The sequence below is a fragment of the Canis lupus genome, chromosome 4, assembly GCF_003254725.2.
Source record: "Canis lupus dingo isolate Sandy chromosome 4, ASM325472v2, whole genome shotgun sequence".
In the NCBI taxonomy this organism is placed as follows: domain Eukaryota; kingdom Metazoa; phylum Chordata; class Mammalia; order Carnivora; family Canidae; genus Canis; species Canis lupus.
The window spans coordinates 38044654-38069366 of NC_064246.1; the positions used below are offsets into that span (position 1 = coordinate 38044654).

The following is a 24713-nucleotide window of genomic DNA, read 5'->3' on the forward strand; positions in this document are numbered from 1 at the left end:
TCATGGGGGAGGGGTCCATGAATATCGGAAGCCTAGAAAACAGCATATGAAGAGGCTCTGGAGAGTAAATCGTCCTGGTGCATTTGTTGTACTGGTAGGTAAATGTGGTCTTGGTTTCCCTAATAGTAAAGTAGGGGGTAGGTCAGATGATGTCCAAAGAGCCTTAAAAAACTCTGATGTGATAGAGCATTTCTTTTAACTCTCCCCTCAATAATAACTACAATTTCAAATACAAAATGGATTATGGAAAGAAGTGAATATTTAGTCTTCATCCTTTACAAATATCCTTGCAAAGTTTTCTCAGGGCTAGATCCAGATACCTCTCTCAGGTTTTGGGCTTGAAAATCTTGCTTAAAGGACTAGTCAGTTTAGTGTCTTTTTTTTTTTTTAATTTTTATCTTTTTAAAAAATTTTATTTATTTATTCATTGAGACAGAGAGAGAGAGAGGCAGAGGCACAGGCAGAGGGAGAAGCAGGCTCCATGCAGGGAGCCCGACGCGGGACCCGATCCCAGTACCCCAGGATCACATCCTGGGCTGAAGGCAGGCGCCAAACCGCTGAGCCACCCAGGAATCCCCTGAATATAACTTTAAAAAATTACCTCACTCTTTTTTTTTAAAGATTTATTTATTTATTTATTTATTTATTTATTTATTTATTTATGATAGACATAGAGAGAGAAGGGGGCAGAGACACAGGAGGAGGGAGAAGCAGACTCCATGCAGGGAGCCCGATGTGGGACTCAATCCCAGGACCCCGGGATCACGACCTGAGCCAAAGGCAGACGCTCAACCCCTGAGCCATCCAGGTGCCCCAGTTTAGTGTCTTTAGAGGACTGGTCCAGTTAAACATCCTGAGGAAAGTAAAATGCTTCTCATCAACATCAATGTTCTCATATCCTCTCTCATGTATTTAGATCACTTTTTCTAAAAATGAGATTATGCATTTTTTGCTGCAGGATCTCAGGGTAAGTAGAAGTGTTGAATGCTAATTCTTTCAAAATAACTCCAGAATCACACTTGCTTTAAGACAGAAACCATTTCCTACTCAACTACATATTATGAAAGATGTCCTTGGTTTCTGCCACTGGAGATGCCTGGTTAAGACTGTTTATTTCCAGGCAAATGTGGTGAGCAAGAGCATTGGGCAAGCATCTGCTCCTTGCCAGTTCCCTTCAACACCTTGTGCTTTTTTTTTTTTTTTTAAGATTTTAATTTTAAGTAATCTCTGCACCCAACATGGGGCTTGAGCTTACAACCCCGAGATCAAGAGTTGCACGCTCCACCGACAGAGCCAACCAGGTGCCCCAACACCTTATGCTTTTAATCCTTACAATGGCCATCAGCTTGTGCACTCCCCCCTCCCCAGCCCCCCATTTCCTCTGCCCCTGGGGAGCTCAGCAGGGTTACTTTGGAAATGATAGATTTGGGACTTGAACTCAGATCTGTGTGACACCGTGACCAGTGCTCTTTCTGCCACGTCACCCTTGTAGTGGGCATTGTTTTGCTTGCCCACAACATCCCCTTCCCTTTTGATTTCCCTCTGAGGACTCATCTCTCTTTCATTCTCAAGTCTGTTCATTTTGATACAGCTGATTCTAAAACTCAGTCCTAGAGGTAGGCACGCATCCTGTGCCTGGTCAGTGTCTCCGATTTTACTCGGCCACGGGAATTGGCTTGGGGATTGTCCCTGCCATCCGGGCTAGGCCACTGAGACACCATTCTGAGAGTTTGATGAAACCCCGTGAAAGAGAAATTCTTTCCCACTAGAATCGTTACCTGTGTAGATACTGGAGCCTTGCGATGCCAGACCACACAGAGGATTTGCCTAAAGATGGCACTAGCGCAGAGGGAAATGGAAGCAAGAGGTGGAGAGAGTTAAGTGCCCGGCCTGTCTTGGTCTGCTTGGGACTTTGAAACTGAGAGTCTCCCATCACCGGAAGCCCTTAGTCCCCCAGCAGACTAAGACCGCTGGTCACCTTAGTGGAGAATGACATCAAGTTTTGGTATAATTTTTATGTCTTACCAGATTATGCCATGTCTGACACCCGCATACACAGGGACTTTTCTGTTACACCTAAACCAATACATCTCCTTTTCTTTTCTTTTATTTAAGATTATTTATTTGTTTATTCATGAGAGACACACAGAAAGAGGCAGAGACACAAGCAGAGGGAGAAGCAGGCTCCTTGCAGGGAGCCTGATGTGGGATTCGATCCCAGTACCCTGGGATCACACCCTGAGCCAAAGGTAGATGCTCAACCACTGAGCCACCCAGGCGTCCCAATACATCTCCTTTTCTGCTGAAGCAGACTGAGTTGGTTTCTGGTGCCTGCAATTTAGAAGATCTTAATGAATACATGGCACCAAATTCAAGGTTGGGAATCTTCCCACAGGACCCTACAGGGTTTTGTCAGAAAACAAGGGAAGGCAAGACACAGAAGGTTACAAGACAGGAGTTTGAGATTGTTGCTTTAATGCAAGTGCTGTAGGAACTCCAAGGCAAGAAATGTCAGGGAGGAGACCAGGTTTTAGTTGGATTTTGAATAAAGTTCAAGATTGGGGTTGCATCAAGCAAGAAGGGAGGAGGTGGAGAAAAAGAGCTCACTGAACATCAAAAAATGTTCAGTCAAAAATAATGCTTCTCCCTAAGCAGCAACATCAATACGCACTGTATAAATTAATCTTTCTTTGAGGTTCCTGATTCAGAAAGGATCTTGGAAGGTATTCAGTGGGGCTTGTGAGCAGTTTTTAATATTAACACGCATTGATCTTAAATCGGAACTGGCTATTGGCAGTGGTGTGTGCCTCTGCTTTCGCATGGAATTCTACAAGCCCTTTCCTTTTAGTGGACAGCGCTGTAGCCTGCCCTGTGATGAACCACTGATGCTTGGTAGAAGCAGTTAATTAAATGGATAGGGTCTTTTAAAGATATCTGTGGGGATGGGATGGGTCTCAGAGGAGATCTTGGTGCTGAAAGGATGAAAGGGCATTGAATCCTTTCATCTAGTCTGACTGACCTTGTGAGATTTGGAATTAGATAGACTTGGACTCAAAATTCCACATTAATTATGTTATCAGGTTAATTAGTTGATTTTTCTGAGCTTAGTTTCTTCACTAGTCAAATAAATAAGGATGTGTACATCATATTTTCCCATGAGATTCTGTATGCAAGCACTGTGCCCGGTCATAGTGAGTTCATCCTGATACCCTCCCCCAGTTATCAGCTTACAAAACAAAAAAGTTGATTTTACAAGTCTCTTTGAGCAGATAGACTCTTCTTGTGTATCTCCAGGGATGGAGAGCTCATTATCTTACAAAGAGACTCAATCTGGGCCAGCTCAGATGGTTAGAAATTATCTTATTTTGAGCCAACAATTGTCTCCTTGTAACTTCTCACTGATCCAAGTTATGATCTCTGTGGTTATTTTAGTAAGCTTAATTCTTTATTCCTTATGGCAGCTCTTCAATATTTGACAACAGCTGTCATGTCAACACCTTCTGGATGAATATGGTGAGGATCATGGATAGCAATGATAATGTAAAGAGCTCAGTACGGTGTCTGATGTATGGTAAGACCTCAGGATGGTAGCACATCAGACTTAGGGCTAGAAAATCCTGGGAGAAAATCCTAGCTCTACTACTTTCTAGATGTGAGACTCGGGGCAAGTTGCCTTCCATTTCAGTTTACTTCTCTACATAATGGGAATTTATTTATTTTTTATTTATTTATTTATTTTTTTAACTGAAGTCTCCTTTATTCTATATCATCCTACTAGGATTTTATTTTTATGCCAGAACAAAATACTTAAGAGATAGATTACTAAATAAAAAAAATATTTCAAAACAGAAAATACATCTAATAAATTAAAGCGAAAGCCAAAGACCTGGGGAGAATGGAGAGAACAAGATAAGCCTTAACCAAAAGCATCTAAATACCCAGGAAGCTAGTCTTATGAGCCATATTCTCTCAGCTTCTGGTGACCATATTTAATAATAAGCACATCAGCCAAACAAGGCCAGGAAAAAGTTAAATGGCTTAAAAAATAAGCAAACGTAGACTTCTTTTTGTATGGCACAAAGTGCTAATTTCAATAGATCTATTAAAATAATTTTTGAGAAATAATAAAAGAGATGGTCACTTGATCCAAATTAATGTTAGGCATAGAGTTTATAGCATTGTATTACGCTAGTGTTTTATCTATATATAAATGTTCAAATACATAAGTAGCTAGTTTCCTGAACTTGGTAGAAAACCTATAATCTCAAATGCTTGTCATCAGAAGCATATTAACAAATACAGCTGTTTAAATGTTAACTAGGCACTGTGGTCCTAAAGTGGGTCACTTCCAAAAAGTCTAATAATTACAGCTTATCATAGTAACTCTGTAGTGTATTAGAGTAAACAGAACAGTTCTATACATGAGCCACATGTAAAGGCAGTAGTCATGAATATGCGGGGATCACTGGACATCTATTTCCAAAGCTTCCACGATGTGTGCGGCAGAAGGACAATCTTTAGGATCTTCGTTAGTGCATACAGAGAAAAGTTCAATTACTTTCTGGTACGTTTCATCCAGTTCTTCCATATTAACAGGTGGCCTCGTCCCCAAACTGCATAGTATGCTTCATCATCAAAGTCGCTTTCATCAAAAGTTTTATCTTCATCATCATCATCATCTGGAAGATTAATGTGTGGAATAGACAAAGTCATCATTTCCCACAGAGTCAGGCCAAAAGCAAATATGTCTGCCTTGTCAGTAATAATGCCATTCTCTTCCAAAGCTTCCTTGGGTTTCCAAGGCTCAGTGCCAATATAACAGGCCTCAGGATCAGTCACAGTCATATTTTCATCAAGTGGCAGAGAGACTCCTACATCACAGATTTTAATTGTTTCAAAATCACCTTTAATTACAACATTTGAAGACTTTATGTCTCCATGAAGCAGTTTCTTTTCTTGGTGTACATACTTTAACCCTCTTGCCATGTTCAAAGCAACTTTTAAAATTATGGCTGCTGGAAAAGGATCTTGGCTGTCTTTATTTCGTTCTTCTATTAAGTCATTTAGAGACTTTTCACCTCCATATTCCATAGCAAGACATAGACTACCATCACTGGCTTCAGTTTAGGCACGATAACCTACAATGTTTGGGTGATGGAGGTTTTTCAAAATCTTAGCTTCATCTATTAATCTCTTTTGATACATACTTTGATAATGATCATTACATTTAGGGTTAATCTTTTTCATAGCCCAAGGAGAATGAGACAAACCTCTTGGAGATCTTTTCATAAGGTACACATTTACCCCAGTACCAAAGTCAAGCTTCTGCATAAATGGAGAGGCAAGAATATTTATACATGGAGTTGAACATAATGCAGATTTCTTTTTTCCAATAATTTGCTTGGTGTCTTGAAATTATTGATTTCTTCATTGTAATAAACACTCAGAGCCACGCCAGGGAGGAGAGGTCTCGGCCAAGCCGGTCTTGAAATCTCCATAATGGGAATTTAAAAACCTACTTTATAGGCTTGTTTTGAACTTGTTATTAGTGAAAGGTATTGTCACAATTAATATAAGCAATATCCCCTACGCACCTACATTTTCCATAGGATTCAGGAGAGGTAGAAATCTTCACACTTTCTATAGGACTCAAAATCAAAGGGAACAAGCCCCAAATGAGGATGACATGGGATATCCAACCCAGGGAAGAAATGATGGGGAGTCCCAGAGTTTCTGGGCTAGAAAAGGACCAGCCTACAAAGGAGCAGGAAGAGGAGCACTTGAGAAAGGAAAAAACGAGGAGCACTCTTTTTTTCCTTGAAAAAGAGCAGCTTATCAGAGGATCCAATGTGATGGAGCTTTAAAAAAATTTTTTATAACAAATTGTATGCAGTGAATAAGGATCATGAAAAACCATAGGGATAATGTAGACCTGTATGAGAAAGAAAATATAATGACCTTTTTAAGTACACCACTTGATGAGTTTTAACAAATATGTACAGTTGTGTAACCACCACCATCAAGATGCAGAACATTTCTCTCATGCCCCAAAATATCCCTCGGGCCCCTTTGTACTACATCCCCATGCTTACCCAGGCCCCGGGCAACCACTGATTTGCTTCCTGTCACTATAGAAGAGATCTGCCTCCTTTAGAATGCCACAGAAGTAAAATTATCTAATAAATTTTTTAAAAGATTTTATTTATTTATTCATGAGAGAGAGGCAGAGACATAGGCAGAGGGAGAAGCAGGCTCCCTGCTGAGCAAGGAGCCTGATGTGGGACTTGATCCCAGGACCCCAGAATCATGACCTGAGCCCAAGACAGATGCTCAATCACTGAGCCACCCAGGTGCCTCCCCTATAACAAATATTTTTATATATTTGGCTTATTTTGCTCAGCACAATGATTTTGAAGTTTGACTCCAAAAATACATACTGATATGGTACAAATCAGTAAGGTCTTTTTTTTTTTTTTTTTTTTTTATTGAGGAAGACCATCTGATTGTATGAATAGACACAATTGTCACCCCTTATTAATAAATCTTCTATGAGCATTCATGTACAAATCATTGTGAGAAAATATCCAGGAGTGGAAGGGCTAGATCAAATGGCTTGTATGTGGGTAACTTTTATTAAAATTTTTTTCTTCAGGTTTTTATTTAAGTTTCAGCTAGTTAACAGAGTAATGTTAGTTTCAGGCATAGAATTTAGTGATTCAGCAAGTCCATACAACACCTAGTGTTCATTATAGCAAGTGCACTCCTTCATCCCCATCACCCTTTTCTCCTGTCCTCTATGCCCTTGGCTCTGGGAACTGTCGGCTTGTTCTCTATAGTTAAGAGTCTGTTTCTTGGTTTGCCTCTCTTCCCTGCCCTCCCCGAACTCACCGTACTTGTTTGTTTTCTTTCTTGAATTTATGGCTTTTAAAAACAATAAACTACCCAGCAAGTGTAATTAATTGTTGGCAATTACTTTCCAAAGTGACCACTTGCTAAGGTCAATATTTTTAATTTGGACTATTCTAGTGGGTGTAGTAGTACCCCACTGAAATGTTGATCATAATTTCCCTGGTGACTAAACACAGGGAACATCTTCACATGTTTATTGCACATTCATATATCTTCTATGATGTTTCTGCTTAAATAACTTATTCATTTTTATTAGAATGTTTATTTTATAGTTATGGAGTAGTAGGGCTACTTTATAGAAGGCTATCTATCTATCTACCTATCTATCTACTTCTGGTCTATGTATTGCCATTTCATTTTCTTTTTTTTTTCAGTAATAATTTATTTTTTTTATTGCTGAGTTGTTTTCAATTCTATAAATATACCATAATTTCTTTAACAATTCTCCTGCTTTTTTTTTTTTACTTTTTTTTAATTGGAGTTCAGCCATTTCATTTTCTCAGTAGTTTTGTGAAGAGTAAAAGTTTAAAATGTTTATCAAGCCTAATTTATTAACTTTTTATTTTATGGTTTGTTTCTTGTATCGTAGTTAAGAAATTTTGGCTACCTGACTATCACAAAGATATTCTACTATGCTTTCTCTCAGAAACTGTGATTTTGTAGTTTTAGCTCTTGTATGTAGGTCTGTGATTCATTGTGAACTAATTTTTATGCATAATGAGGTGAGGTTAGGGACAAGTTTTGTTCTCTGCAAATGGATGTCCAGTTGTTCCACAACCATTTGTTAAAAAAGGTATTCTTTCCCTCATTGAATTAACTTTGTATGTGGTCAAAAATCAATGACCATATAGATGTTAGTCTATTTTTGGACTCTCTTTTTTGGTTCCATTGATCTATATCCATCTTTATGCCATAGACACACTATCAAGTCCCCTGTAGTGTTGTTATATTAAGCCTTAAAATCAGATAGTATGAGCCTTCCAACTTTGTTCTTCTTTTTCAAAATTGTTTTGGCTGGTTATGGGGAGGAAGCATTAAATACACCTAGCAGTCAACGGAGTCTCCCGGAAGAAAAAGATGGGAAATCCTTTTTCTTTCTTTTTTTTTTTCTTTTTTAAAGATTTTATTTATTCATGTGATACATAGAGAGAGGCAGAGACAGAAGCAGAGGGAGAAGCTGGCTCAATGCAGAGAGGCCATATGTGGGACTCGAACCCTGGGACCACGGGATCACGCCCTGAGCCGAAGGCAGATGCTCAACCACTGAGCTACCCAGGCATCCCAGAAATCCTTTTTCTTTTTGATACTTAATGCCATTAGAGTTCCACAAGTAGGAAAAGACAAGAACCTAGAGAGCCACTCATCAGGAAGGAAGAGGATTTCTAGGTAAGTGAGTGACTTCAGTTCAGCTCAAAGGATCTGAGGGCTTGGCTGCTTCCAGCACAGCTCACGGCTGCAGGTGGAAAAGTACCATCCAGCCTCAATTGCTCTGGCCCAGTGGAAATAGGGTCACAGGACAGAAACACTGAACTACTGGCTAATAGAAGCATCAGGGGAACAATGAACAGGAACATAGAAACGTATCTCTTAGAGCAGCAAGATGGTGAAATAGGAAGTAAGTTGTTCAATCTTTAGTATTGCTTCATCAGACTTCAGAGCTATTGACTCGCAAACCTGAAGTGAGGATCTGGGCATTTGCAATGGCCCTGGGTGGAGAAAGATGTGGTGTATGAGCAGTGATAGTGATGATTTTATCAAAATAACCCTCCAAATGTCAACTGTTCTATGGTAATACTGTTGGAAAAATTGCTCACTAGAGAAATTTAGAGACATTAGAATATGGGAAATGCTTTTGTATTACAAAATCTGTCATACAGTAGACATTTTTTGGGAAGAATAAATGAATGAATGAATGCATTCAGACAATGATGAGACGAAGTTTTTCAAATATAGTTAGATTTCTATTGCTCATGTTTTGATTATCTAGCAAAATGTAATAGAGGGGATAATGATTTGCAATTTAGTTTTAAACTAAACTGCTGGGCTTCTTAAAACAAGCTTTTGGAATGCAAAGTGTTCCTCTCAGGAGCAAGTGGCAATAAAACCCACTTACTCAAGATTCCAGAGAAAGACATTTAGATCCAACCCTGCACCCTGAGAAAGGACTGTGGTTATTAAGATAAATACAACTTAAGTGGCGCCTGGGTGGTTCAGCTGGTTAAACATCTGACTCTTGATCTCAACTCAGATCTTGATCTCAGGGTTGTGAGTTCAAACCCCACCCTCCACCGAGTGTGGAGCCTACTTAAAAAAAAATAAGATAAATATAACTTGATACACATGAATTAATTTGTCCCACATGGTTTTGCTTGAGTGCTAATGGTGAGGCAAATGTTATCTTCTTTTATTTAAAATGTCTGTCAGTCATGACCCCCCTGATGTAAGTTGGGTCTTAAGGCTCTGAGGAATAAATAACTCTGTTCAGTGACCTTGACAGTCTTGTCCCCAAAACAGGAAACCCTGGTGGGAGAATTTCTCTGCTCTTTTTCTTTTCCAATATAATCTGATGATATTTACTGAGTGGCTACTTCATGCCAGGATCTGACAGCTGGAGATACAAAGAGGTGCTGATTCATGGACACTGCGTTTGGGGGACTCAGTCCAGTGAGGAGACGGAGTAAACACAAGAATCCATAGTGTGTATGAAGTACAAAGACAGGGTGTTCAGAATGTTTTGGGAACAGAGAGAGGAGCAACTAATGCTTTGCAATCAAGAAAGACTTCATGGAGAAGATGACACATGAAATAGCTCTTAAGGGACAAATGGAGCTTTTAATAAAGATGAGAAAACAGAGTTATTTCAAACCCATAGAACAGTAGACATAAAGCTGTAGAAACTTGTAAGAGGTTTAGAATTATAGAAAGCTTGTAGAAGCTTCATGTGGCCTTAGGTCTCAGGGGCTGGAAGACCTCTGCTGTCATCTGAATGATCTAAGGCTAGGATTCTAGTGCTAACTCTGAGAAAAAAAAATTAAAACTTCAATGTGGGCTGAACTGAATTAGCTTCTCTGGTTTCAGGTTCTTTCTAAGCAAATCTATCTCAAAATGGGGTTGTAGGGCCCATTTCCCAGATTGGTGATCCAAAGAATGGTACACTATAAGACTTTCTAAGGGGATGTTTGTCTTTTGTGCTTTATTTTTTCTAGAATGGGGAGTCTTGAACACTTGGGATGCTTGGTTTCAAGGATGTACATAATGTTCACGTTCATCTTTGACTATTTTAGATGCAAATTACAGAAAGCCGAATTCAAGTAAGCTTCTGTTCCCAGGAGGTGTAGATCACTGGAGAATCATCTTAGAGGCTGCTTACAAAACCCATGATGAAGTATATCCAAGACAGAATGCCAGGCAGCCCCGGTGGCACAGTGGTTTAGCACCACTTGCAGCCTGGGGTGTGATCCTGGAGACCTGGGATTGAGTCCCATGTCAGGCTCCCTGAATGGAACCTGCTTCTCCCTCTGCCTGTGTCTCTGCCTCTCTCTTTGTGTCTCTCATGAATAAATAAATAAAATCTTAAAAAAAAAAAAAAGAGAGAGAGAGAGAGAGAGAGAATGCCCAAAGTCTGCACCAAGGCAACCAACTCGCTTTTGGTGCCAGAAGAAGCCTAAATCTGAACACCAAGAAGTGGGGAAGATTGGAGGCCACTCCAGAGTATATCAGCACAACATCTTTCTCAACCTAAAAGAAACCGAAGGAAACAAACAAACAGGACATGAAATAAAAAGTTCAAAATCTACTTCCTCAAGGAAATAGTCCCCAGGTTCTGCTTTCCTTCTCTAAGCAAATGGCTCGACTCTCTTTCTGGGGACCCACAACCCTTGTACTTGTCATGACTCTGGTGGAGGTGGAGCAAGTATCTCCTTGTGTTACAATGGTCTGTTTTGTGCCAGTTACAGTCTGATGTGCCTCCACCATCAGACTGTAACTCCTAGATGGTGAACACTGTGCCAGGCACAGGGCATAGTAGTGAACAAGACAAAGTTTCATTCCACACGAAATTCCAGTCTGATGGGAGAGGAAGTCATTAATGTAATAATTACATGACAATTGACTATTTAAGATTAAGATAAGGGCCATGAACCTCAAGTTCAAGTACAATAAAACAGAGTGCTCTAATCTCATAGCATTTAGCAAACGCTTATTAAGTAAAAGAATGAAATTAAGACAGAATCACTAAAAAAAAAATTTGTTTAGTCTTCTTGATTGTAAAGGAATGAAATAAAGACAGAATCATTTAAAAAATATCTTTGTTAGTCTTCTTTATTGGAATATAAATTCTTTGAACATGGAGGCTGTTGCCTAACTCAGTATAGTCAGTATAATTTGAGCTCAGCAAGCAGGTTGAGAATTTGACTTGCCATATTATTTATTTTCAATTATTATGATAGTTATTTTCAATATTATCCAGGATTTTTTTTTTTTTTTGGTGTTGTTGTAAATGCCAGGTCAGGCAAGTGTCAGCGTAAAAGGAAATTTATTGCTTCTTCTCACTGTTAATTGATTAAGTCCAGGGCTGGCACTGGTTTTAGTCATGGGGTCTTCCTGTCATCAGAATCTGACAGCTCTCCATCTCTTGAATCTGCTTTCTATGGAGACTCAGATACGCTCTTCTCTAGGTGATGACACAAGGGTAGACACCAGCAGTTGTAGGCTTAGTAACTGGAGCACTCTTTCCTAAGCCTTTTTCCTAGCAAAATCCCAGTCCTGACTCCTATTGGTCTGGCTTGGCTGTCTGCTCTCACTTAAATCAGCCACTTTAGCCAAGAGGATACAGGATCACCTTGGTGAGGTGCTGAGTGCTAGGGATGGATGAGCTCCCAGCCACCCCCAACCCCACACCCCAACTTACAAATGGAGGGTCAGAGGTGGTTTTGCATGGAGAGACCAGACTGTCAAAAATCTACATCTGCGTTTACTTACATTTGAGGAGATGCTGAAGAATATGAATCCTTAGATTTCAAAATCAAGGGCTCAAATAAACTTTTGCATAAACAGACAAAGAAAAGCCTTTCTACTATGATTGCAGAGTAGAGTCTCATGTTCTATAAAAGATCTAAAAATGAAGACTGAGTTGGATTGCTGCATTTTATAACCTGCCATTTCCAGACAATGGATAAGTAGTAATTATTTCTCCCACAACCCCTTAAAAGGCAAATAGAGTTATTCAAATAAATCTCTCACAGATTTGAAAACAGAGAGGTTGTGACATCTACAGCAGAGAATAAGACTGGCACTACAGTTTTATTAACAGTTCTAGAGCCATAAGACCTGGGTTGAGACCTTTATTCCATCTCTAATAGGCTGTATGGCATAGATAAGTCATTTCATCTTTTTGGGCAATGATGATATAACCCTCAGAGGCCTCTCATGAGGGCTAAAATATATTCATAAAGTATAAAACTGACAGGAAATTCATTTAATTTCCTCAGCCGGCCACTCAGCATTTATTTACCCTGGGCTAGACCCCAGAGATAAGAGACTGTGCTTGAGATAGAAGAACCAAAACCAGCTACAGGAATAAAAGTTCGTGAGAAGCTGTGTTGTTACTGCCATAGAGGCATTGTTGGGAGGGCACTGAGGAGGGAGGAGCTGATTCTCCGAGTGGGTGTGGAGGCTGGTTCATGGGGCCATAGAATAAGGCTTAAAAGTGGTGCAGGGGTTCACCAGGTGAAAGGTGGGAGAGGCAGGGGACATGAGTGTGGAGTCAGGGGTCCGCTCAGGGAAGGTTGCAGGCCTATTTCACGGTGCACACCCTGTCTCTGTGAGGCCACAGCTGATTGGGCCAAGGGGGACAGAATTTTACATGCCTTCTTTAATTTAGCTTGGATATCTTATCAACCTGGATAGCAACCCTGGATAATTCACACTGTAATATACTAGATATACTATAATATTATCTCTGTTACATATGAGGGCATTAAGTCTTAGGGAGGTTTGTTAGTAGTCCCAAAGTCTCCCAGGAGAATATGGCAGTACAGGTAGCCACCTGGGGTCAGTCTGATCTTGAAGTCTTCATCCTGGCCCTCTACCTGAGTCAACCCAACTGAAAGACATCATAGGAGGTGGCTGTCATCTCTGAAGACACAGGTATGTGAGCCCTCCAAATAAGATGCTCCTACAAAGCTGTTTCCTGGATCCTGTTGGTACCATTTCTGGGGCTATTCAGAGAAATTTGAAATTAGAAAAGATGAAAGCTTTAGATATGGAAAGGCCACCGTGTTTAACTTGAGGCAATGCTTGCCAGTCTGGAGAGTAACAGCAGAGGATGTTTTGCCAGTGTTCCAGTAAGAAAGGTCACAGTACCAAAGTGAGGTCTAGAGAAAGCATCCAAACATGAAGCTTGACATAGGCCTGGGGTCAAGGTTCTGAGAAGACTGGCCAGGTTGGTAGGCTTGTCATAAACCAATGGTAAAAGGTGATGATGTTTGTTTTTTCCAGTGAGATATGGTAGATGAGATGAAGCTGTCCTATAATGTGGCTGGAGGTGGCATCTCCAATCAGAGGCCATAACAGGATCTCAACTGTGGGTCATGGATGGGAAAGTCTACAGGGCAAGAACACCATTATGGACTAAAAGTTTGCATCCTTCAAAACTTATATGTTGAAGCTCTAATCTCCAATGTGATGCTATTTGGAGGTGGGGTATTTGGGAAGTAATTAGATCATGAAAATAAAGTCTTTATGCATGAGCTTAGTGCCCTTGAGACATGGGAGAGGTAATCTCTCTTTCTGTAAGAACACAGCCATGAAATAAGCCTTCACTTGGAACTGGATCAGCCAGCCACCTAATCTTGGCCTTCCCAGCCTTCAGGACCGTGATGAATAAATTTCTGTTGTTTAGGCCACCTAGTCTATTTTGTTATAGCAGCCTAAACTGACAAAGACAGATATGTTGGAGTTGACCCTGATACAGAAGCCACTGCCCAGGAGCCTCCACAGAGCCAATGATGAGGGGTTAACTGACAGAGTCTGGGCAGCCGGTAGCACTGGACTGATTCTTTCTTTTTATGTTTTAATTCAAAATACCCTGAAATTCTTTTGAAAAAAAGATGAATTGTAATTGTGCCCAGTCCCTGCTGGTGTGGAGCTTCCAGGGGTTTGGGGCAGGACTGGGCTTGAGGAGACCCCTCCTGTCCATGTGCAATTCTTGTGTTGATTTGACCCAGCTCTGCCCACCCAGTCCTAGTGAGGCAGGGCTACGACGGTGGTCCTTAATCACTGACATGTGAGGGCTGCAGTCCATTCTGCTGCCTTGAGCTGTGGACTTGGGTTTCTAGGTTGAGACCTTGGCCTATAGCTTCTAGTTGAGCACAGAGTAGGGACCTAGAAAATGCTTTTCTTTTTGAATTGAATTGGGGAGGAAAAGGGACAGACAAATTCTCCTACCAATGGCTTTTCTGTAGCACCATCTTTGCCAAATTGAATTGAGGGGTTTATAAGGATAAACCATGAGTGTAAATTCATCAAAGTAAACATGCGGACAAAATGTCCACTCTTTTTATATTTACAGAAGGCCAAATACATTTGATTTTTTAAAAATATTGCTTTGTTACTGGCCATCTCAATATTAAGAGGATGAATCATATGGGCTTGCCAGAAAATGGACAGAAGTCTAGGATTCATAGAGCCCCAGTCATAGCAGCATCTGAAGACTGGAAAAAGTTATTTCCTCGTCTTGTGTGAGGATCCATTCCACCAACCTTCCTCCCTCCTTTTTTCATCCCTCAGCCCCGCCTTTCCCTTCCTTCCAGCATATATTGAGAAGGCGCTGTAAGCTGGGTCTTGCCACCTGCTATGGATGCAAATGTGAATATGATATAGTGCTTGTCTGTTAGGAATTCACAAGGCAGAGAGGATGCAAGAATAGTTACTGTACAGCTCAGATATGTAGGCTGATTGGGGCTCTTAACCACCAAGGAGTCTACTGATAGAATCCAGGGAGTTTATGAAGTTTTATGGGAGAAAATACACCTTTATTTTCATCGTCTTCTATCTGAAATTTATCATTTCCTTCCATTAAGGATGGATTTCGTATGCCTATAATAGAGATCACAGATATTTTTTATTGGTTCTTGTCAATGTTTCAAAATAATATTTATTCTTATCATTCTGTCTGCACCTTGTGTCCACACATGCATCCTTCTGCAGGTTGGAGAAAGGAACAGTGTTCTTAAGTGGTGCCCCTAGAACAGGGCTTGAGGAATGAGATCCCTGAAAAATATTAGCTGTTGACTTTGAGAGGGAGGAAGGCGGGATGCAGTGGGAGTAGGAAGGACAGAAAGACCTAAGAAAGCAGGTCCAGAGGCCCAGGGACTGGCATAGTGGTGGGGGAGATATAAGTTGGGCTAAAACTTACTAAAAAGGCAGGACACAGTAGACAGGACACCCAGAGGGATTGGCCTGGAGCCCAGGGAGTGACCCACTGGGAGCCCGGACTCTAGTACCTGTTCATTCTGAGGTTTGTGCAAGTTACTTTGGCCTCTCAGAGCATCAGCTTCTGCGTTCATTTGCTAGGCCTGCTGTGACAAAGGGCCAAGGACTGGGTGGCTTAAATGACAAGACTTGTTTATTTCACAGTGTGGAGGCCAGATGTCTTAGAACAAGGTATTGGGGGGGGGGTTGGTTCCCCCTGAGGGCTGTGGGGGCAGGATGTGTTCTAGGCCTCTCTCCTCACCTTGTGGAAGGCTACCTTCTCACAGTTTCCTTGCATCGTCTTCCATTGCTATGTGTCTGTGTCCAAACTTCTCCTTTTGATAAGGACATAGAGCCCACCCTCCCAACCTCATTTGAACTTGATGACTTCTATAAAGACCCAAACAAGGTCACATTCCGGGGTCCTGAGAGGCTGAGACTCCAACATATCTTTTTAGGAGCCTCTAACGGTTTCCTTGTCTTACCCCGGGGTAATGGTTAAAGTGCAGCTTCACAGAGTTATCGGGAGGATTGTAGGATTTAATGTGTCATCCGTGTTTGTTGAAATGCATGGTATTGAAGTAACCTTCAGTAAAGGGCAGCTCCTATCACTACTACTATTCTTAACCTGGAAGAAAGAGGGGGACAGAAAATATGGAGATAGGGAAATGATAAGAGGGTGGGAAAGTATGTTTGGGGCTTAGCCAAGTGAAATAAGCAGCTGAGGCTCTGGTCTTCCTGGAGGGAAGGAGCATAATTCTTCACTAAAACAAAACAAAACAAAACAAAACAAAAACCACTGAGTGCACAGGCCCTTTCCTTCTGGGGGCTTGGCTCAGTGCGGGCAGGGGTGCCAAGGGCCTTCACAGACCCACAGGAACGAAACAGTCTTCGATTGTTTGTGGCCACCGGGACGGTCCCTGTCCAGAGCACTAGCACCAGTGGCAGACAAGGCATATGACAGCTGGGAAAACAGAGAGGTAGGGATGCATGTGTTGTAACAGTGTGGCAGTGGGTGCCTGGGCATCTCTGAAAGAGGTGATGCTAAGTAAGGAGAAGAAAGCCTGTTCTCTGGGACAGAAGTAGGGTCTGTGGCCACAGGAAGGATTCTCAGAATCTCAAGAAATATGAAATTTGAATAAATAGAACTCACTATGCTGTCAGCCCCTGAAGGTCTCAGTAGCACATGGACACAAAGAGGGTGGCTCTGTGTGGACAGGACCCGGAGCACAGGAGGTCTGCTCTGCCCTGCTTGCAGCCGGGCCTGGATGCCCAGGACATGGAAAAGGGCCTCGATAAATATCCGATGAATGAATGTACCATAAGTGCTCAGTGAGAGTCTAAATATACAAACGACCAGTGGCCAGACCATATGTGACAACAGCACTGTAACACCCAACCTCTGCGGGAGCCAGTTGGAGAAGCCAAACCAAACCACCTGTGCACATCTTCCTAGGATGGTCAGGGCTGGCCCAGTGACTGCCAGCTTCCCTATTGTCAGCCTCCACTTCCAACTCAGGACTAGCAAGAGAAAGCCAAATATGCTCCCCAAACCAATCACACAAGGTACCCTACTTCTAGGGAGCCCACTTCCAGCTACTGCCTGTGATCAGAGATCCCCGGAGGCCTTCCCTTTTTCCCACGACAAATCCTTCCTACTTCCCCGCCTGCCTTTGAGCCTCTGCCAAACTCAGGCTGAGCCCTGATTAAATAGCCTGTGTTTGTTCTCATTAGGGGATCTGTGTTTATTTCACAGGGGGGCGGGCGGCATTCATGCATTGCTCCGCCTCTCCCTCTGCTGGCTGCACGTTTCTAAACTGTTGTAACCCCCTACCCTCACTCAATTCACCCAACAGTCCTCAAAGCAGGTGGTATTACTTCCATTTTATGTTGAAAGTGAAGTTCAGAGAGGTTCAGAGAGGTGAAGTGACTTGCCAGGACTAAAATCCAGGGACATTTGACTCCAATGCCCTGTGCACTTTCCCCTATGAGGAGGGAAGATCATAGGATCTTTTCCTATGAGGTCTAAGATCCTCATACCATACTGCTTTTTGCACAGAGCTCCCAGTAGTTGTCTCTCAACTTTTCCAAGCTCCCTCTCATCTGCACAATGACAACATAGAGAGGCTTGAAATAACCATAGCATTTGTCCTTGGGACAGTCTGACTAATGTCCCCAGATTGGGTGGATGCATCTGAGCTCTTGGCCTCTGTGCAACCCTCTGTGAGGCAGGCACCACCTCTGTGGTGTGAAATGGGTAGAGATATTTTAGGCAGCCAAGAGTTCCTTCCAGAAGCATTCTTGCTGGGCAAAGCTGTATTGAATCGATCAATTCGATTTCTTCATTCACTGCTTGCTGAGCATTAACAGTGTGCCAGGCCCGGTCCTGGGTGTGAGACACTTGAGGTCTGCAAAGCGTGGCCAATAGGCCTCCTGCAGGAGAATCCTGGAGCCCACCCCAGAACCCCTGAGTCAGTTTCTGCTGGATTTCTAAAAAGCTCTCAAGGTTTGTTATTGGCTCTAAAGCAGACAAGCCACTGGCCTCAGGAAGAGGCAGCCTGGCTGAGAGACCCACACTGAATTACTTACCCAAGTTCATTCAACTAGTAAGTGGAGAGAGAGCTAACTTTGAATTAGTTAGGCTGGCCTGAGTCCCTCCTTACTCCACTCTACTCTGCCCAAATACACCTAGCTCTCCCCAGGCCTCTGAGTCTTTGCACATGAGGTTTCTGCCATCCGGAAAGACGTTTCTTCCAACCACCACTTGGTAACTTCATATCTCCTTCAAAATCCATCTCCAGTATCACCTTCTCCAGAAAACTATCCCTGATTCTTACCCTACTTCTCCCATCTCAGTAGCAAATTCTCATGGTATTTTATGTAACTTGCTTTTATTATTATTAATAGTAGTAGTAATAACTTGCTTTTTAAATGGACATACTCTAGCCTCCTACTCTGCCAAAGCTCAAGAGATGTCTTGTTCCAAAGTGAGATGCAAGACCACTCTGCGGGACTTGTGAAAGAGGTGGTTAAGACCTGGTGCTTCTCTATTAGTGCTTCACTCTCATCAAAGGTAGAATGCACTCAGGAGTTAACTAGGTTCTGGCTGGTGACCGAGAGATCTAAAGACTGAAAGAATGGCTGGAGTGTCCAAGGCAGTGGAATAAGGTCTAGACCTCCAGCCCCACCCCAACAGGCCAAAGGTGTGGGGTTGCCCAAGACTCTGCCTTAGAGGACCACCAGGCAGGGTGAGGTGAACTTAGTCAAACCTGAGGGTGGCCCACCACCTTGGAGTGAGGGATGAGTTATAATGAGTGGCAGGAACAATTGCATTTCCCAAATCAAGGGAATTACAGGAGAGAGGTTGCCAGCAACGGGTACCTCCAAATAACCCATAACAGCTATCTTAAAAAAAAAAATACAGGGGGATTCAAGACCAGATTGGGACCAGACAAGTAAAAGCTTTGCTGTTCCCACTGCCTTCTTTCTTCTGTCCCCAAGTTCCAGGGGGCAAAGAAAGCATCAGAAAGTCAAATACATCCACTAAAGGTAGGAGTCAGGTGGAGATGGGGAGGTTGTAGGGCCTCTCTCCCTCTGGGCCTTGCCATCGTGCCTCCCCACTTGGAGTGGAGGCAGTTAAGCTCCCCTCCCTCTCTTCCAACCCTCCTCATCTTGCCCCCTCTTTCTTTTCTTCTTTGCCAAATTGTGACCATGTAAGTATTTATGGGGCACTCACTATGTCTCAAACCCTAGCCTAACGCATAATAATGACCGTGGGTATCAATGACCATAACTTCAGGCCAGGTGCTCTACATGTATTATTTCCTTCAATCCCCAAACAACCCTGTGAAGCGGGAGCCACGGTTACCCCCATTTTACAGATGAGGATGATGCACGCCACAAGGAGTGATGGCAACACTCCCCCCTTTGGTAGATAGGCAAACTGAGGCCCGGAGAAGTGAGAAGACAAGTCCTAGGTGGAGACCTGGTAACAGAAAACAGTGCTTTCAGCTCCACATTCAAGTAATGTCCTGTCTCATTTATGCTCTGTATTTCTTTTTAATTTCTTACATCACTCTTTCCTCTCATCCCAGTGTTTTAAGTAGATAGTGATGGATTGCGATTGGGCTTTGTATTTGGGTCAGGATGCTTTGGGCTCTGAGCATGAGCTTCTCAGTAGAGACACAGGCTTGTCTAGAGAGCCTCGGAGCTGACTACTGCATCACGGTGGGTGAGTCTGAGGCTGAGTCTCATTTCGTTTCTCAGGAATGAGGGGATTCATAGTTCCCCACATACAGGGCTGTGCAGGCACCAAAGGAGCTGATGATGTGTGTAAAGTGCACAGGACACGATGGTCTGTGTTCAGTCCTTGCCTCCCTCTCCTCTTCCTTCTCTCAACCCTGGCTGGTGGACTTAATTCCTGTGCTCCAGGGGTTTTCTGGAAACCGCAGAGCCAGTGCTCAGCCAGTTTGAGGCCCCAGACCTGACTAAGCCAGGTTTGGTGAGTGACACAGTCCACAGTGAAACAGAAGCAAAGTGGAAACACTGCCTTGAGCCCAGCCGTCCAGCACGGCTCCCGACTGGCTCTGGCCAGGGTTGTTGCAAACTCAGCACACACCTTTTGGAGCAGAGAACAACACCATGGGATTCCAGGAGGTTCTGCACAGCAAGCAAACACGCCTGGCGTTCCTTAAGGTGTTCTCATTCTCATCTAGCATGAGCTGCTCGTGGCAGAATTTACTTGCACACTTCCTAGGAGAGTCTTTCCTTATATTCACAAATGGGTCCTCTAGTTCCCAAACACGCCAAGGTCTTGCCCACTTACCTTCAGGGGTGCTCCCCCTTCGCCTGCAGTGCTCTCCTCGTTACCCACTCCATCCCCATGCTTCCACCCCGTCAACCCCAGAGTCTTTCCATCCCCCACATCTCTGGGATATGCTTCCAAGACTCCGCTTCCCTTGCTACAAAGAGGATAGGGATTTCTGCTACCCTGTCGCACTGTCTCCCTGCCACCCTGCCCTTTTCTCTCCTAAAATCAGATTGTAATGACAATAACAGATGTATGGTGTGATCACTTGTATAAAGTCTCTTTCATCCTCTTCCATTCACAGTGCTGGTCTCTGACCACAGAAGGAGTTTGTATCAGAATGGCAATCACAGTACCTCCTTCCCTGAGAAAGTCTGGCTGGGGACACCATGTCCACTGGCCTCAACCGAATGTACAATGAAGCCATGGGCCACAGCGGGTGGCACGGATGCTTGGGGACTTCAGACCTCATTCTGAGTAGCACAACCCTAGATCATACTCTGGTGTAGCTCTTGGTAAGGGTACAGTCACAGGAGCTGCACCCCCTGGGTTCAAGTTCCAGTTTTGTAATTTACCATGTGATTTTGCAAGACTTCTTCATCTCCCTATGCCTCTGTTTCCTCTCTGTAAAACAGGCACGATGACATTTACTTTCCTCACAGCTTTGTTGGGAGTATTAAATGAGCTGTTAGGTGGGAAGTGCTCAGAACAGGACCTGGCACATAGCTAGTGCTCTGCATGTTACATGTTACTGTAGAAGCTGTGTAAGGGCAGAAACAACATCTGCTGACACGCCTGGCAACTTGTAGATGCTCAGTTAGTGTGTGGCCAATAAGCAGATGAGTAAACAAATGCTTCAATGGCTCAGATCCACCAAAATACAGACTATCTCCAATCTCAAGTTCTTGCACCGGTGTTGATCCAGGTGTTCCTGCAGACCCAGGTCATAAAACCCAAAACTTTATTTCCCTTGGATCGCTCCATTTTCCTCACAAGGGATAGGTCCCTTGAATGGGTATAATAATAGCACCTACCCCGTAGGATTGCTATGATACACTAATCAACACAATGTAATACCCGTTAACAGAGGAAAAGGGCCTTGTATTCAGCATGTACCCAGTTGACAGTTCAGCTGCTATGATTATTGTCATTATTATTTCCTGAATTTCTCAAAAGGAAACTGTTCATACTTTTTGTCAGCTTCCCCACAATGCCTCTGAGAGCTCTTCCTAAGGCACAAATGTAATGATGTAATCAATTCACTCCCTTGTACCCAGAAGTCTTCAGGACAGAGCCCAATAAAAATCATATGTAGTGTGCCAAACATTTATATTGACACACCTCATCTTATTTCATCCTCATGGTGATCCTGAGAGGTAGGTAATGTTTTTAACCCCTTATTATCAGAAGACTGAGTTGAGTGAGGTTAAACCAATCTCCCAGATAGCTATAGCACAGGGGACCCTTCCGGACCAGGTTCTTCCCCGCTCATCTAGCCATTCCAAGAATGCTAATGTCTGCTGTCCTCCTCATCATCTCTGAGGCTGGGGTGCTTTTTCAAGTCTCCAGGGTTTTGCCCATTCTGTTCCTTGCACCTTGAATATCCTCCCCTTTTCTTTGTCTGGAAAACTCACATACATTATTGAAACCTCAACCTAAACACTGTCTTGAAATATTTCTCTGTATTCCTCTCCCTACTGAAGTTCTTACTTCCTCCCCTGGGTTTCCATAGCCCCCGGATGGTTCTTCTGGTACTCTGCTTTTATACCATATTCTGGCCTTCTATTTCCTGGTCTGAGAGCTCCTCTTGGAAAGGGATGGTGTCCTATTTTCTCTGTGTCCCCAGCACTTACTGTTGTGGCCAGTAGATTAAAAAAACACTAGTGAAAGTTTTGCTGAATAAATGAATGAATCGATCCTCCCAACTTTTAAGCATGAGACACAGAAAATTCATATGATGATGGGACCATCACTCAACACTTGAAATAAAGAGACAAAGCTGAATTTATTGTTTTTCATAGTCAGGGACAGCCATGCTGGTTGGGCGGTCTCTCTGGGCAGAGCAGACTACTGATTTCGTCCAGGGCTTTGGAAAAGCAATGAGTGCAGGGATTGGTGGGTTTTTAGAAGCCTAAGCAGATTGATATTGTTTATAGAAAAATAGTCAACTGGGTTTGACTGTTGTTGGTTGGTTCTTCTCACAGACATTGTTTCCTGGCATGAGTTCGTCCCTGTTTGGCTGAAGCAAGGGGTTGGCACTGACTGGTTGCAAAAGTAGGTTCACAGGGACAAGTTGTCATTGATCGACTGAACAAACTTAAAATCTGCTCCTAGGGGCAGCCCAGGTGGCTCAGCAGTTTAGCGCTGCCTTCAGCCCAGGGCGTGATACTGGAAACCTGGGATTGAGTCCCACATCGGGCTCCCTGCATGGAGCCTGCTTCTCCCTCTGCCTGTGTCTCTGCCTCTCTCTGTGTGTCTCTCATGAATAAATAAATAAAATCTTAAAAAAAAAATCTGCTCCTATGGCTACTTGTTACCATGGCTATAGAAAAATTTCCCTCCCTACATTTGTAGGGAAAGTTTTTTTTTCCCTCAGAGAGAAAGTATTTATGGTCCAACATATGATAGTAATTATTTTATTTTTATTTAAAAAATTTTAAAAAGATTTTATTTATTTGAGAGAGAGAGAGAGAGAATGCATATGAGTGGAGGGAGGGGGAGAGGGAGAGAGAGAGAGAATCTCAAGCAGACTGTGCTGAGCACGGAACCCAACGTGGGGCTCAATCTCATGACCCTGAGATCATGATGACCTGAGCCGAAATCAAGAGTTAGCCAGCTAGGCACCCCAATATTAATAATTCTAGTTAATGCAAATAACTTTGAAGGGCTCCAGATTTCTCAAACTCATATAACAATAGGAATAAACTCTGTTATAATCACAAAATCAAATTCCCATATCAGCATTTATATACTCAGTGTTTCCAAGAAGTTCAATTCCAATGTTTCCCCAAGTTAATAAGTTCTTGGAATCAACGACTTCCACATGTTATTTATAGCTTTGAAAAATTGTTTGATGCTATTGGCAGGCCACAAATAGAAACAAGGTGCCTGGATTTTTTATTTTCAGGGATATACTCATAGTAAGTTGCTTTTTTGGATAAATAAACAACATTTAAGAAAGCCTTTTGGAACTTCAAATAAAATTCAACTTCCACCAGAAGTAAGTAATTATTTTATCTGGAGTCACTCTGCTTTTGCCCCAGAGGCTGGGAAAATTTCAAAAAGTTCACCAGGGCCAGACTTGTGTGGGGAAAAAGGATGACAGAGGGCCCTGTGATGGAAGGAAGCTCACATGACCATGGAGCACATGGGGCCACTTCTTTCTCCAGTGGTTCAGCAGGAAAAGGGCTGGTTACTCCGGGGTCACATTCATAGCCTGTATTTGTGGGCTGTCCCATGTTCTTAAATATTTGTCTTGAGGCAAGTGATGTGGCAGGGAGTGCACAGTGTCCTGTCCACCAGTGACCTCCATGTTGTCCAAGGCAGTGGGCAGTTACTTGTTCTCTTGAAGCATGGGCAGTTCCTTTTCAGGCTTCTCTTCAGCTTCAGACCCTATCTTCCTAAACTCTCTAAGCTAGAGTGCCATGTGGCTCGGTTTGAGGTCCTTTTCTTCATGAACTGTCTCATTCTCAGTGATCTCAATCACACAACAACAACCTCCAATTTCATATCTTTGGTCTTCACACATCCTTGAGCTTGATACTCAGATATTCAGTCGCTTCTCCAGAATCTCCATGTGAATGTTTAACAGGCACATCCAGTGTAGCATTGCTGAGTTAGACCACCTGATTCCTTCTCCAGCTCTCCTCATACCTCTCGCAACTTACACCTCTGTGTCTTCCATCTTCCCCATCGGCCGGTGGCTTGGATTAGAACTGGTAGTCATTGCTGATTCCCCACGTCCCCTGAACCCTCACATCCAGTCCATCAACAAGCCCCAAAGACTCTGCCTCCCAGACACATCCTACCCTGTCCACCTTCCCTCTCTCCCTCATCAACCAGGCCACCTCTGTCTTCTGCTTGGATTGTTGCAATAGCTTCTCCACTGGGTTCCCTGCTTCTACTCTTGCTTCTTATGGTTTGTCTCCATGGTGGGATGTTATAGACATGTGAACCTTCCAGTGGGCACCACTTGCATCTGAATCAAACATAAGCCTCTCACTAAAGCCCACAAGGCCTGCTATAATCTAGTCCCTACCTCTGTCCCCAACCTCTTCTCACATCATTGTCTCCATTGGACGCATGGATTTTCTTTTGGTTTCTCATGTATATCACACTTTTTCCCTTTCAAGACTGACTGTGGCTGTACCTTCTGCCTCAAACACTCTTTCCCCACATCTTTGTACAGCTGGCTTCTTTTCATTCAGGTCTTAGTTCAACTATCACAAATTTTAGAGAGGCCTTTCTTTTTTTAAAATTCCTTATTTAAATTCAATTTAGTTAACATATACTGTATTATTAGTTA

The 24713-nt window shown here is 42.8% G+C and overlaps 1 protein-coding gene across 1 annotated transcript; it reads right to left on the reverse strand.

The window, feature by feature from the left end:
- Positions 1–4410: 4410 nt before the first annotated feature.
- LOC112651507 (lymphokine-activated killer T-cell-originated protein kinase-like) lies at positions 4411–5406 on the reverse strand. Its single transcript, XM_035715109.2, has one exon. The coding sequence runs from the start codon at positions 5089–5091 to the stop codon at positions 4555–4557; it is 537 nt and encodes a 178-aa protein (XP_035571002.1). The 5' UTR covers positions 5092–5406; the 3' UTR covers positions 4411–4554.
- Between the last annotated feature and the right edge of the window lie 19307 nt (positions 5407–24713).